Below are 12,780 nucleotides of genomic sequence, written 5' to 3'. Positions count from 1 at the left end.
CATGGTTTTCAAAAGGAATTTGGATAATTATCTGAAGAGAAAAAATTGCAGGGGTATGGGGAAATGGCAGGGGAGTGGGAGTTGCTCTTGCAGACACCCAGCACAGACACAAAGGGCCAAATGGCCTCCTTATTCTATGATTCCATCTGTTCTATTATTGAATTATGTGACGCAGTGTCAAATTTTGTTTGTAAAGTGCGCTGGGACATTTTACAACATTAAAGGTGCTATGGAAATGCAAGCTGTTGTTGTTGGAACAGAATGTCTGATATGTGGCACACCAAAAATCAACCAAGAATGATGTTACAAGTGGTATTATCAAAGGACCTGATGATATCCCTAAATCATGATAGATTAAAACATTATCCAGCCCCTGGGGCTCTTCCAGCCTATTACACTTATTCCCAGACAGCTGTTGATTAAACAATAAACACTTTTCAGTTCAGTGAAGTGTTCATATTTTGCTATGTGGATTTACTAATTTAGCTCCATGGGTTCAAATCTGTTAGTCTTTCAAAATATAGTATTTTGATTAATTCCTTCTATTGCTGTTGTATTTTAGGGTGTATTAAGAGCTCTGGTTTAGGTAATGAGAGTCAAAAACAAAGGACCTAGAATATTGATGCAAGCAATGCTATATCCCAACAGTGTCCTACCTCAACATTGCAATTTGAGCTCACTGCATAACCCATTGTTTCTGCACTAATCAGGAAACAATAAGCTATGCTCTTAGCTGTAAAAACTCCAGTTGAAGAGTTTAACAATTGAGCATAGAATTGAGGTAACATTATGTGAAAACAATAAAGATGAAATGGTGTTACCAGGAATTCACTGCTTGATATAACTTATACAACAATATATGGAACCAATAAAGCAAATTTATTTGAAGCAATTTCCCAGAGTCAAGTACATTAAATATTCTCTAGCAAGTGCAGCGAAAGTAGCAATTTGAGTTCCTTCATTATTTGTTCTGGTTGGCCAGGTTTAAAGGAAAGTACAGACTTGCAATAATAAATCCTGAACGCCAAAATGGTTGGTGGCAACCATTCGCTTATTTTACGTGTAGACACGAAACATATTTCAAATGATTGGAGTTTGAAGAATGGAAAATTGCAAATATTACAAGTCTTAAATCCTCCAAGTATCTCACTTCCGGCAGAATCTTATGATACCTAAATATTAGTTCCTTTTTATGACTATAAAGTAGGGACTAACACTACAAAATTATTTCATAAAGCTAATGCCTCACATTGTATTATTATGGAACAATAAATCTTCTTTCCTCATGACACATGTGCTAATTTTCATTTCCAGGATATGGGAAAAATACTGAATTTGTAAACTGCCCAATGATTACTCCATGTCCTGTGACTTTTCCAAGTGATTAACCATCTATTGTTAGAGAGTTAGGCTTTCATGCACTTCCACAAGAACGAGAGAGGAGGACAGTTTCTGCCTCGCTGCAGTTTCAAGAAAGGCCATGTCAAGCCGAATGGATTTCTAATTCAGCACATTTTATAGAAAGTCTGTCCCAGGCTTTAATGCACATCCAGGCTATTGCAGACTATTAGAATGTTGCTGTAGCTTTTCCTTTGAAACTGGCACAGGGAAAGGAAGCATTTGTTGCCAGAAAATGTTATATTTCCAACAGACTGATGAAAATCTAATCAGTAAGCAGTATCTAAAGAGCCTTGCTTCCCTTTTTATCAAGTGGAGTGAAGATAAAATGCCATTATTGAAATCTATGACAAAGCATTTTTGATATTAATCAATGTTATTTTGAAATTTCATCCTATGTATTTCATGTAACTCAACAAGGAATACTAGTATCTAGAAGCATAGCGTCTACATAACAGATTCACAAATAATCATGCTACTGGCTTAATACACAAAAATGTGAAACCACAGCACATTCCTTGGTATTCCTCAATTCTCCCTCCTGCTCTTATAAAGGCACTGACTCAGGCTGATGTATGAATCCTTCAGTGACAAGCTGGGTGATTTCACCAAATTACCATTCTTCCTGTGCAAGCCTAGTTCATGAGTGTTAGTAATCTATCTGACCATGATGCAGGGAACTATCACAGACACACCTGCTGGCATTTACACACATGACATATCTAGCAGCAGTCACAGAAGAGTGATCAGAAATGGGAAACCTGATTTTTTTCCCCCTCTCCAAAGGCTGGGGCATTGTATCCAATTGTAGTATCCATTGTATTATCCCCATTGAGATCAATTAACTCAGAACAAGATCTTCCTGGTCTTTAAGCAAAAAAAAAGTTCATCAAAAAATAAAAACTATTTTATTTTATCCTTGAAAAAGCCAGTAAGTCTTGTTCAGAAACATGACATAAAGTGTAACCTGTAGGGTATTGGAAGGATAGACTGCAGCTATGGCTCTCAACACGGAGTTCTTGATTGTAGTTGTACTGTAGTTAACGCTCAAGGAGAAGCAAATGAAACATTGATAATGGAAGCAGGGAAAACATTTATGAAAACTTGAGTAATTCTATGTATGCAGGAGACCAAACAAAAAAAAAATCATCTCCAAACACAGACAAAAGAAAATCCCTCAATTTCATCTCATCCAGTGGAATGTAAAAAAAATCATTAAAATATTGAATAATGCAGCATTTTGATGATTATTGGTTCTAATAAATTTCAGTCTTGTTTTAGGCATCAAATTTCCAACAAACCTGTTAATTGTTGTGAATAAAATGATCTCAAGATATTTAATAACTTAAATTAATTTCTCCATGTTACATGGAGCACAATTTCTTTTCTGAAGCCATTTTAAGAATTTGTGATCATTATTGTTTTGACTATGTCTTAAATAATACTCATGCTGGTGAATTGGAACTGAAATGCCACTATTCATATGGGGAAAAAGAGGTTTTGTGTAGTTTACATAGAACAAATGATGCATATCCTGATGTAGTTAGTGAAATGTAGATTAAGCTGTATCCAAACCTCACAGAAATAACATTGTTGAAAATTTGATTAATAGTCCAATCTATTTGGCATCATTAGGCACAGGACCATATTTAAAAAAAAATCCATTTCCATAAATTGCCTTCTGAAAAGTGAAACATCACCTTGGCTAGCTTGGGCTGTAGCCACATTTTACAATATAAGGAAATTCCGGAGCAAAATCAAAACAGATGTATTGATTAGCAAAATATAGCTATATAGAAATGAGATTTTAAAAAGCAGCATATAATGACTACAGTGATAGCATTCATCGCAGTAAATCCATATTCCACTAAAGAAACTGCTGTTATGAACAAAATGTATTAACCTAATTGGACTTTCCTCATTTGTGCAGGGTGCAAAGAATTTATCAGCAAATTGTTGCTATTTAAGATGCTTATAAATCCTGGTGAGATGGGATGTGACACTCATTGAAACAAGACAAAAGATCAGAAATATTTATATTTAAATAAATGAAAATCCAAATGAGTATAGAATAATTTGCCTGATATTTACAGAAATGGGGTTGACCTTTAGAATTTTGGCATTTGATTCAATTTGAAAGATCTTTTGAAATATTTTTAATTTATGCAATCTGAATTCCAATTTCAAAGAATTGTACAAATTGTGAAAACCTTAAGTTTAGATTAGAGTAGAATTTGACTTTGAGGCAACTGCTGAACTTCAAGTTGTCTGGTGCAATCAATTTCTCCATTCTCTTACACCTGTCCTTTCCATGCACCTACCAATGCCTATTTCTACTGCCTAATGTCTGTCTTTACCTCTCATGGTTATCCTTGCTATCCCTGAACCCTGTCCTACTTTGCCCTTCTACATTGTTCTTAATACCATATGTCCTTCAACAATTTGCACATATTTGTCCCTATCATATATGCATCATACTCCCATGCCATTATGGGTAACACTATGCCTGTCATTATCTTAAGCCTCCCTCAATGTTCACATTCATCTGTTCTATTACTGCTACTTTTCTCTTTCCTGTTTTTCCACCATACAACAGTTACTGAGAAAGTGCTGTGTAAAATTTGTCACACTGCTATGGCTAAAATGTCTGACTTAAAATTGAACAATAAAGGACACAGTACCTTAAATCTAGATGTCTAATATTTAGAGTGCAATATATTACCAAATGTCATCTAAATGTGGGCAATTTTCCTGGTCCATAAATCAACTGTGCTGATATTTGTCAGAACTGAGCATCTACTCAAAATGATGTCTTTTAACATGAAAAAAAAAGGATACAAATAGGCTACCTTATGCTGGTAGACTAGAACACGTGGAAGTTGAACATTTGGCACAAGTATGATGTGGAACTTCTTTGAAACATTATTGTTCATTCTTCTACATACAAATCAATCTGTGCAACATTGTGAAACCTCTGGTTTATTTATTCAATGTTCACTTGGACATTTTAGTTCTATCTTTCACACTTGATATTTTTGCTACTATTTGTGTAATGTTCCCTAATTTTAATTGTTTAAATACACTTTCAGCTTTTATTTAAGAGTTACTTATATATTAGGTCAAGAGTGTGATGGAATACTCTCCACTTGCCTGAATGAGTGCAGCTCCACAACATTCAAAAAAGTTCAATGCCATTCACGATAAAGCAGCCAGCCTAATTGGCACCCCATCCACCACCTTCAACATTTACCCCCTTCGCCACCAACACACAGTGCCAGAATTATGCATCATCTACAAGATGCACTGCAGCAACTCACGAAGGCTCCTTCGACAGCACCTTCTAAACACATGACCTTTACTACCTAGGAGGACAAGGACAGTAGATACATGAGAACACCACCACCTGGAAGTTCCCTTCGAAGCCCACATCATCCTGACCTGGCTGTGGGGCTACCTACACCACATGGATTGCAGTGGTTCAAGGCGGCAGCTCACCACCACCTTCTCAAGGGCAATTAAGGATGGGCAATAAATGCTGGCTTAGCCAGAACTGCCCACAACCCAGGAGTGAATAAAAAACAAGTCCGTTTTTGCTATTATTAGCACATCATTGAGCTTTGGGATTTTATCAGAATAAGTAACTTGAATCTTGAATTCTACAACACAAAGGAAGCTATTTTGCCTCCATTGGTTCTCTAAAAGAGCAATACATTTCATGCCATCTTCTTGCCCTTTCCCCATATTAATTTTTAAAAAATATTTACCCATTTCCCTTTTAAAATTATTCTGGATTCTACTTCTATCATGCTCCAACATACTGTATTTCAACAGCCCTCTGCATAGAAAAGCCTTCCAATCCTCTCTTCATTCTTTTGATATTTTTAAATTTACACTGGGAAATTCCCACTAAGTGCCCATCCCTGGAGGCCATAAAGAGGTGGTGATGTTCCTTATTTTTAATCATGTTGGTTTCTAGGCCAATTCTGAAGGCATCAAGATTCAACCGTACAACACAGAGGCCAAATCAGATAAGGTGACAGGTTTCCTTCATTAGTAAACCAGTTTGTTTCATACGATCATAGAGTGATACAGCACAAAAGGAGGCCATTCAGCCCATTGCACATGTGCTGGCTGTTTGAAAGCACTGATCTGAGAGTGCTGGAGGGCCTTCTGTTGGGCCTCCAACCTTGGGAACCTGCCCACCAGCCTGAACTAGACAGCAAGCTTGCATCCTGGCTACTAATTGACTTGCTCTTCAAAAGCCACGTCAGGCATCAACATAACACAGGGATGTACCTGGAAATTCATCCAGCTTTGGGGTCCCAATCCCAGAACAAAATTTCAGCCCTTGGTGTTCAAATTAGCAACTTCTAAGTTGGTGAATAAAGCCATTAAAAAGGATATGGGATATGCCGTCCAATTAGTTTCACCCACATGCTCTCTCTGCAAAGCGCGACAATTTATTTTCCCTTTCATGCGTTTATCCAATTCCCTTTTGAAAATTACTGAAACTTCTTGTATCACATTCCAAATGCTATCTCATTAAAATGCACCCTCTATGGCCTTCCTAATATAGCACAATGAAAACGAGGCAGAATACTCTAAATACAGCCTAACTAATGACATTTGTATCCCATAGGGGAGGGAGGTGGGAGAAGGAGGGGCAGGGGAGAGGAAGGAGATGGGAAGGAAGGGGGACGGGGTGGCAGGGAGGTGAGAGGGGGAGGAGGGGGAGGCACAGAAGGGGGAGGCACGGAGGGGGGAGGAGGGGGCGGCACGGAGGGGGGAGGAGGGGGAGGCACGGAGGGGGGAGGAGGGGGAGGCACGGAGGGGGGAGGAGGGGGAGGCACGGAGGGGGGAGGAGGGGGAGGCACGGAGGGGGGAGGAGGGGGAGGCACGGAGGGGGGAGGAGGGGGAGGCACGGAGGGGGGAGGAGGGGGAGGCACGGAGGGGGGAGGAGGGGGAGGCACGGAGGGGGGAGGAGGGGGAGGCACGGAGGGGGGAGGAGGGGGAGGCACGGAGGGGGGAGGAGGGGGTGGCACGGAGGGGGAGGAGGGGGTGGCACGGAGGGGGGAGGAGGGGGAGGCATGGAAGAGGGGGGAAGGGAAAGGAGAGGGGGAAGGGGAAGGAGAGGGGGAAGGGGAAGGAGAGGGGGAAGGGGAAGGAGAGGGGGAAGGGGAAGGAGAGGGGGAAGGGGAAGGAGGGGAGGGGAAGGAAGTGGATGGGAAGGAAGGAAGGGGGAGGGGAGGAGAGGGGAAGGGGATGCAGGGAGGTGAGAGGGGGAGGCATGGAGGGGGGAGGACGGGGAGGCATGGAGGGGGGAGGGGAGGGGGAGGTGGGGGAGGCAGGGAGGGTGAGGGGTTAGGGGGGAGGGGAAGGAATGGGGAGGGGGAGGGGAAGGGAGGGGGAGGAAGGGGAGGGGGAGGAGTGGGGATTCAGGGAGGCGAGAGGGGGGAGGGGGAGGCACAGAGGGAGGAGGGGGAGGCACGGAGGGGGGAGGAGAGGGAGGCAAGGAGGGAGAAGTGGAGGCGGGGAGGGGGAGGCGGTGGAGGGGGAGGGGTAGGCAGGGGAGGGGGAATGGGAATTGTCCTGAGACCAGATTCAGGTATATTACTCAGCGGAGCAAAGGAGTTTCATCACTGGTTTAAGAATATTTTACACTGACACATGGTTAGTTTTCCCACTTTCCTTGATTGGCGTACATAGTTTCAGGATGGAGGAAATAATCCCTTCCTCCCCAGAGTAGAACACTCACTAATACAAATTTGACTTTGTTCCCTAGTGAAGGCACTTCACCGCTCGTGGATAAAACCACTGGTCAGCTGAACCATTGATATGTAGATGATGATAAAAGGATTGTAGAAACAGTTAGAAACTACATATTGATCTGTGAGGCATACATGTACTTCAAAATTTTAGATTTATTGAGTTGTATATGTATTCCAAACTAAAGTATAAATTCAAAGATGGTATTTTAGAAAGAATTAGTGTGTTCAATACCAATGAAAATAAATACTTTACCAAGATATCACAATGACAAAGTGACAGCACAAGATAGTTTCAATTGATTTTATTGGGCTAAAATACGTTTTTTTTTAAAAATAGTCAGTTGAAATCATACTACAAACTGTATGTTAACCAGAAGTACACCATGAGTAGCAAGGATAGTTTCTTGAGTTAGACTGTTTCCTTTTGTAGAAGGTGAAAAAAACCTCCTTTATTTTGGTCCCAAGTGAGAGCATAATTGGGCATTTGCTGTTAGCTAGTGATAGCGGCCATAACTTACTTATTGACATATAGGGCTAGCCCAGTGGTCATATCACTGGGCTAGCCGCTACACCTTGTATGGTTGTCAACTTAAAGCTCACCCTTTCCAAAAAAAAAAGGAATTTTAAGCGACAGGGGAAGCTTTCCTTGACGATAGAGCACATGAGCCTTGTTCACTGGGTATTTTTAATAGAGCTAATTGCACCCTAGGTGATTTTCAGCAGCGGAGCTCTGACACGGGCGACTGTCCCGAGTTTAGCGCTTGAGGTACAACTGATGATTTATATCGGCTGCATTGCTGCAAATATTTCAATGTTTGTAAATAATACCTTTGAAATTTGGCCTGATCCTTGCATCGTATCCTGACGTCCTGCCCATCAATTTGTCCAGGAAGTCCGACGGTGACGGGGGTTTGACGGCAGCCCTCGCGGCTTGCACTTCTTTGGAAGCAGCCAAACTGCGTGAGGGGAACACATAGAATAAAGGGAAATGTCAACAAAAAACCTGAAATTCTCCAGCGCGCCTCAATCCTGTTATAGGTCAAGCTGCAAGAGCAGAAACATGCTTTGCTGTGCGCAAATAAATAATTAGTATTAAATTAACGCAGATGATTACTGTTAAGAAATGAAGGGTGTAAAGTTAACCACCGTGGGTTTGTTTTCAAGTTATGACCTTAATGACAATACATAATTACAGTGATCACGTCCGCTTTGCTGTGCATACCATGATTGTTTGACTGCAACCCACATGCTATCGCTTGATTTAACACCACGGCCCCCTACCCTCCGACTGCAAATTAAGAGGTGGAAATCGCTGTCCTAAACGGGCAGGGCCATTCAACAGCTCTTAAATAATTGCCGTTCTACCCGGATTATCACAACACCAGAGCGCTTTTAAATGTTCAGCAACCCTCGGTCCATTACCAGTCCTGGTTGCCAATTTCTTGAGCAGAAATATTCGGGACCTCGACCCCTGTCTGTAACGGGTGCGTGTGTAATGGGACAAGTTTCCAGTCCAACCTGTCTTACATTCGCTAACCTTCACTGTTCAAGAAATTTGTTTAGCGCGAATTGTCATCTGCGCCAAATGAGAATAATTTTGGAATATTAGCCGACTCAACGCTTACGCAGCCGAGACCTGTCAAGAGGCAGAACGTTCGTTTTCTTTTTTTAAAAATAAAAAAAATAATTTGTATTCCTGAAGCACAACTTTTATTGTCAAAGTGATCCATGTCTGCTCACAAATCTCCATCCCAAATGAGAAGCGCTATTGAAGGATGATTGGAGGATGGATTTCAATTACCCGGGTTTGTGCAGACGCCAGCAATGTGTGCGATTTCTTGATCATCAACATTAGCACCAAAATGTGCAAAAAAAACCCCGCAAACCACGGTAATTTCAATTATCTCTATTTCCTGAGGATTGGGCCATTCCATTTAAGGAGCGCTACCTGTACAATGCGCTCCCTTTTCATGCTTGACACCTTAAAATTGCAGCATCAACGCCGATGCGCGGTTTGACCGTTTGAAATCAATATCGCGTATCGTCAAAAAAATTGGAGCAAAACGATCAAGGGGCGAAACTGGGTCTACAACGCAGCAGAGATGAGTGGGTCAGGAATATAAATTCGGACTATCTTAAATAACTTTTAATGGAACTGAGGCGAAAGAAACGGTCAAGGTTTTAAAATGAGTGATGCTCCTAACACGTCAGTGCAGCTTCCAACTGGTGCAAGGAACACTAAAACTTTCATTTTGCACATACACAGATATCAAATCCATTGCACCAGCGGACATAAAAATGTGGGGGAAAAAAAACAAACCCATTCACTCGACATTGGTTTAGTCTGCATTCTGTATCGTTGCAGGTCGTGACAGGAGAAGAAATGGAACATTTTCTATTCTAACCTAAACAGTTTAGACCAGTTGCAACAAGGAGCACGAAGTATTCCTTTTGAAGATTATCTGTTAATCGTTCACACACTGGACGTGTGATGAAGCCCGTGACCCGCCGATAGTTGGCAGTGTTGCCCAGCCAGCTGCGCCTGCACTGGCAGCTTCGGCGAGCTCCAGATCACTGCGGTCTAATCCAATGCAGCACAATTAATATTGTGGCTTTGGCTGCACGGTCATCAAACCGAAATGAGATTACTGTGCGTCCCTTAATGGTGATTTGGCAAAGCAAATCTCTTGAAACGGGTGCCAGCCTCAAACGGCGAACGAACAATAATCCTCAGTCTGTATTTATTTTTAAAATGTGAACGGTGCACAACCCTGCCTGCAATTATATATATTTTTTTAATTAAACGCGCTCCTTTCCATGCCGCCAGTTATTCTCATCACGATAGCAGATGACAAAAAAAAAATCTTACCTGAAAAATACGATTGTCTCCCACAGGTAGAGGCGGAGAGCGGCTAGGCTGTACATCTTCGAAGCCTAGGCGCTGTTAGAAAGTGCTTTTGATGCAGGTGTCGTTTGGAATCTCCAATAGTCTTGGTGTGTGTGTTTTTTTGTTGTTGTTGCTAGCTCTCTTCCCTCCAAGATCTCGATTCTTTCAGCGTCCTGGGATAGGTAATAACAACGTGATGTTTTCAGGACCCTGGACAGGTCCACTGCTGGATCGGTTAATGTTGGAGAGCCCCAGCAAAGGGTGATCTTTTCCTCCGCTTTACCCTCCTAAATTATCATTACATTCAAATTTTCATTTATTCGTATTTAAAAAAAAAATAAATCCACAAGTTTTCTCCTCTTAGGATAGCTCCTTGATCGCTCCTCCAGTTCCAAAACACTTTATCGAAGGGAGAGATATCCAAAGGTATTTGTTATGGCTCTGGATTCAGACATAGCTACGGCTGTTCCAGGTAGCATTTAGTAGTTTCAATGCTGTTTTTCCAGGAAAAACACAATCCCGATATTATTTCTGCTCTGCAAAAAGTCCCATCGCCTGGGGTTACTGGAGAGAAGAAGCCGAGGGGAGATTTCATGGCATATGGTGATGGTTGGGGTCTGACTCTTTCCCTTTCCCTATTTGCCCTACATTACTGTGTTGGCAGTTGAGTTATGGGGATTTTTTTTACTGCAGTAATTCTAAACTCTCACTCTCCCGAAAAACTTCATCTCGCAGTAACCCGCCCCTTCGGCTGTTCCCATTGGTTCGCGCACTTTGTTGACATTTTTGCAAGGCTTGCGAGCCTGCCGGTGGAAGCTGCACTCTGGGAGTTGGAGTGCTTTCCCCAGCCGGCTGCTCTGCTCATTCCCACAAAATGTGAGTGGTGACTTTTGTCGGAACTGCATTTCCCGAGAATCCGAGCGATTGGGAGCTCAAGTCCGAATTCGAGCCCGCTCTGCAACTGGCATGTATGGAGTTTACTCGTGTGACGATCTCTGAACTTTCTGCCCTACAAAGTGGCAAAATGTTTAGATTTGGTGCCTGGATTAGACCATTTGTGGTCGGTGAGTTAAGTTTGTCTGTAGGTTGGAACTTGCTTGAACTCCCTCCCCCACCCCCCAGTTCCTCGTTTTGGGGGAGAACCCAAGAGGTTAACAGCGTTGGGTTGGGGATTGTGGGTTTAGCAGGTATTGGGGAGGGGATACTCAATATTGGTAGGATTAGAGGCAGTTTTGGGGGATGGAAGTAATGCAGAGGGGGAACCCCATATTTGGTAGCGTTGCAGAATGGGGTGGTTCACTTACTGAGTGATTCCACTGGGTGGAAACAAAATAGACAAGTTCCCAGGGAAAGCACTGGGAAAAGTATCAGGATCTGTCACCAGTATGTTGGGAAGGTCACAGCACTGGCGAAGTTGGTGGCATGTTATGATCTAAGTGAACCCAGAAGTTTGATGGGATCTGATATGGGGTGGTGTTCCTGAGCTGTCATAGCTCTGGAGAGGGAAGTCTGGGTGTAGCAGTAATGGGGACAGGGTAGTTGTCAGGGTGCATGGAGGGGTCGTTTTGGGGTGTGAGAGCTCAGGACCCAACTCCTTAGCTATATGAGCACAGGGAGGGGCAAGTGGGCTTTGCTGAAATGGGGTATTTTCTGGGGCTTGACAGCGCTCCACTGGTGTGGATGGAGTTTGGCAGCATGGACGAGGGTCTTTTGGTCTGGTGTCACTGCACCAGACAATTCCCTGGATTCTAGAACATTCCTAGTGGATTGGAAGTTAGATATGTAACACCACTATTCAAGAAAGGAGGGATAGAGAAAACTAGAGACCAATGAGCCTGCCACCAGTCAGCAAGGAAATGCTAGAATGTATTATTAAGGAAGTCTTAGCAATGCACTTAGAAAATCATAGTATAATCATGCAAAGTCGACACAGTTTCATGAAAGGGAAATTGTGTTTGAGGATATAACTGGTAGGGTATATAAAGGAGAACCAGTGGCTGTAGTATACTTGGATCTCCAAAAAGCATTCGATAAGGTGTCATTCAAAAGGCTAATAGGCTTGAAAGGGCTCATAGACTTGGTGGTAATATATTAGAATAGATGGGGAGTTGGTTAATGAACAGGAAGCATAGAGTAAAAAGACTTGCATTTATATAGCACTTTTTGTAACCACCGGATGTCTCAAAGCACTTCATAGTCAATGCAGTACTTTTTTTTTGACATATAGTCACTGTTGTAATGTAGGAAACATAACAGCTTATTTGTAGTGAACAAACTCATAAACATCAATGTGAAAGTGACCAGATAACCTGTTGTTTGTGATGTTGATTGAGGGATAAATATTGGCCAGAACATTGGAGATAACTCCCCCGCTCTTTTTGAAATAGTGGCATGGGATCTTTTACATCCACACGAGTGGGCAGACAGGGCCTCGACTTAACGTCTCATTTGAAAGACGGCACCTCCGACAGTCCAATGCTTCCTCTGGACTGAGACTTGAACCCAGAACCTCGTGTTCCTTGATCCTTGTGATCTTTACAAGTAGGGATAAATGGTGCATTTTCAAGTTGAAGACTGTAAAGAGTGGAGTGCTGCAAGGATCAATGCCGGGATGTCACCTATTTACAATCTATATTAATGACTTAGATGAAGAGACTGAGAGTAGTGTTTCCATGTTTGCTGATGATACAAAGCTAGGTGGAATGTAAGCTGTGAGGAGGACACAAA

At 42.4% G+C, this 12,780-nt stretch overlaps 1 protein-coding gene across 1 annotated transcript in view; it reads right to left on the bottom strand.

Moving 5' to 3' along the window:
- The window catches only part of glra1 (glycine receptor, alpha 1), a 149,549-nt gene extending 139,134 nt beyond the window's left edge, over positions 1-10,415 (bottom strand). Inside the window, exons 1-2 of the mRNA XM_078549715.1 lie at positions 10,036-10,415; positions 7,995-8,122 (exon numbers count right to left, since the gene is read on the bottom strand). Coding sequence (XP_078405841.1) covers positions 7,995-8,122; positions 10,036-10,091 — 184 coding nt within the window. The 5' untranslated portion in view covers positions 10,092-10,415. The remainder of the gene's footprint in view (positions 1-7,994; positions 8,123-10,035) is intronic.
- Positions 10,416-12,780: the final 2,365 nt, after the last annotated feature.

This window comes from Cetorhinus maximus, chromosome 10 (assembly GCF_964194155.1).
Source record: "Cetorhinus maximus chromosome 10, sCetMax3.hap1.1, whole genome shotgun sequence".
Classification (NCBI taxonomy): Eukaryota; Metazoa; Chordata; class Chondrichthyes; order Lamniformes; family Cetorhinidae; genus Cetorhinus; species Cetorhinus maximus.
This window is presented reverse-complemented; position numbering and strand designations above follow the sequence as displayed.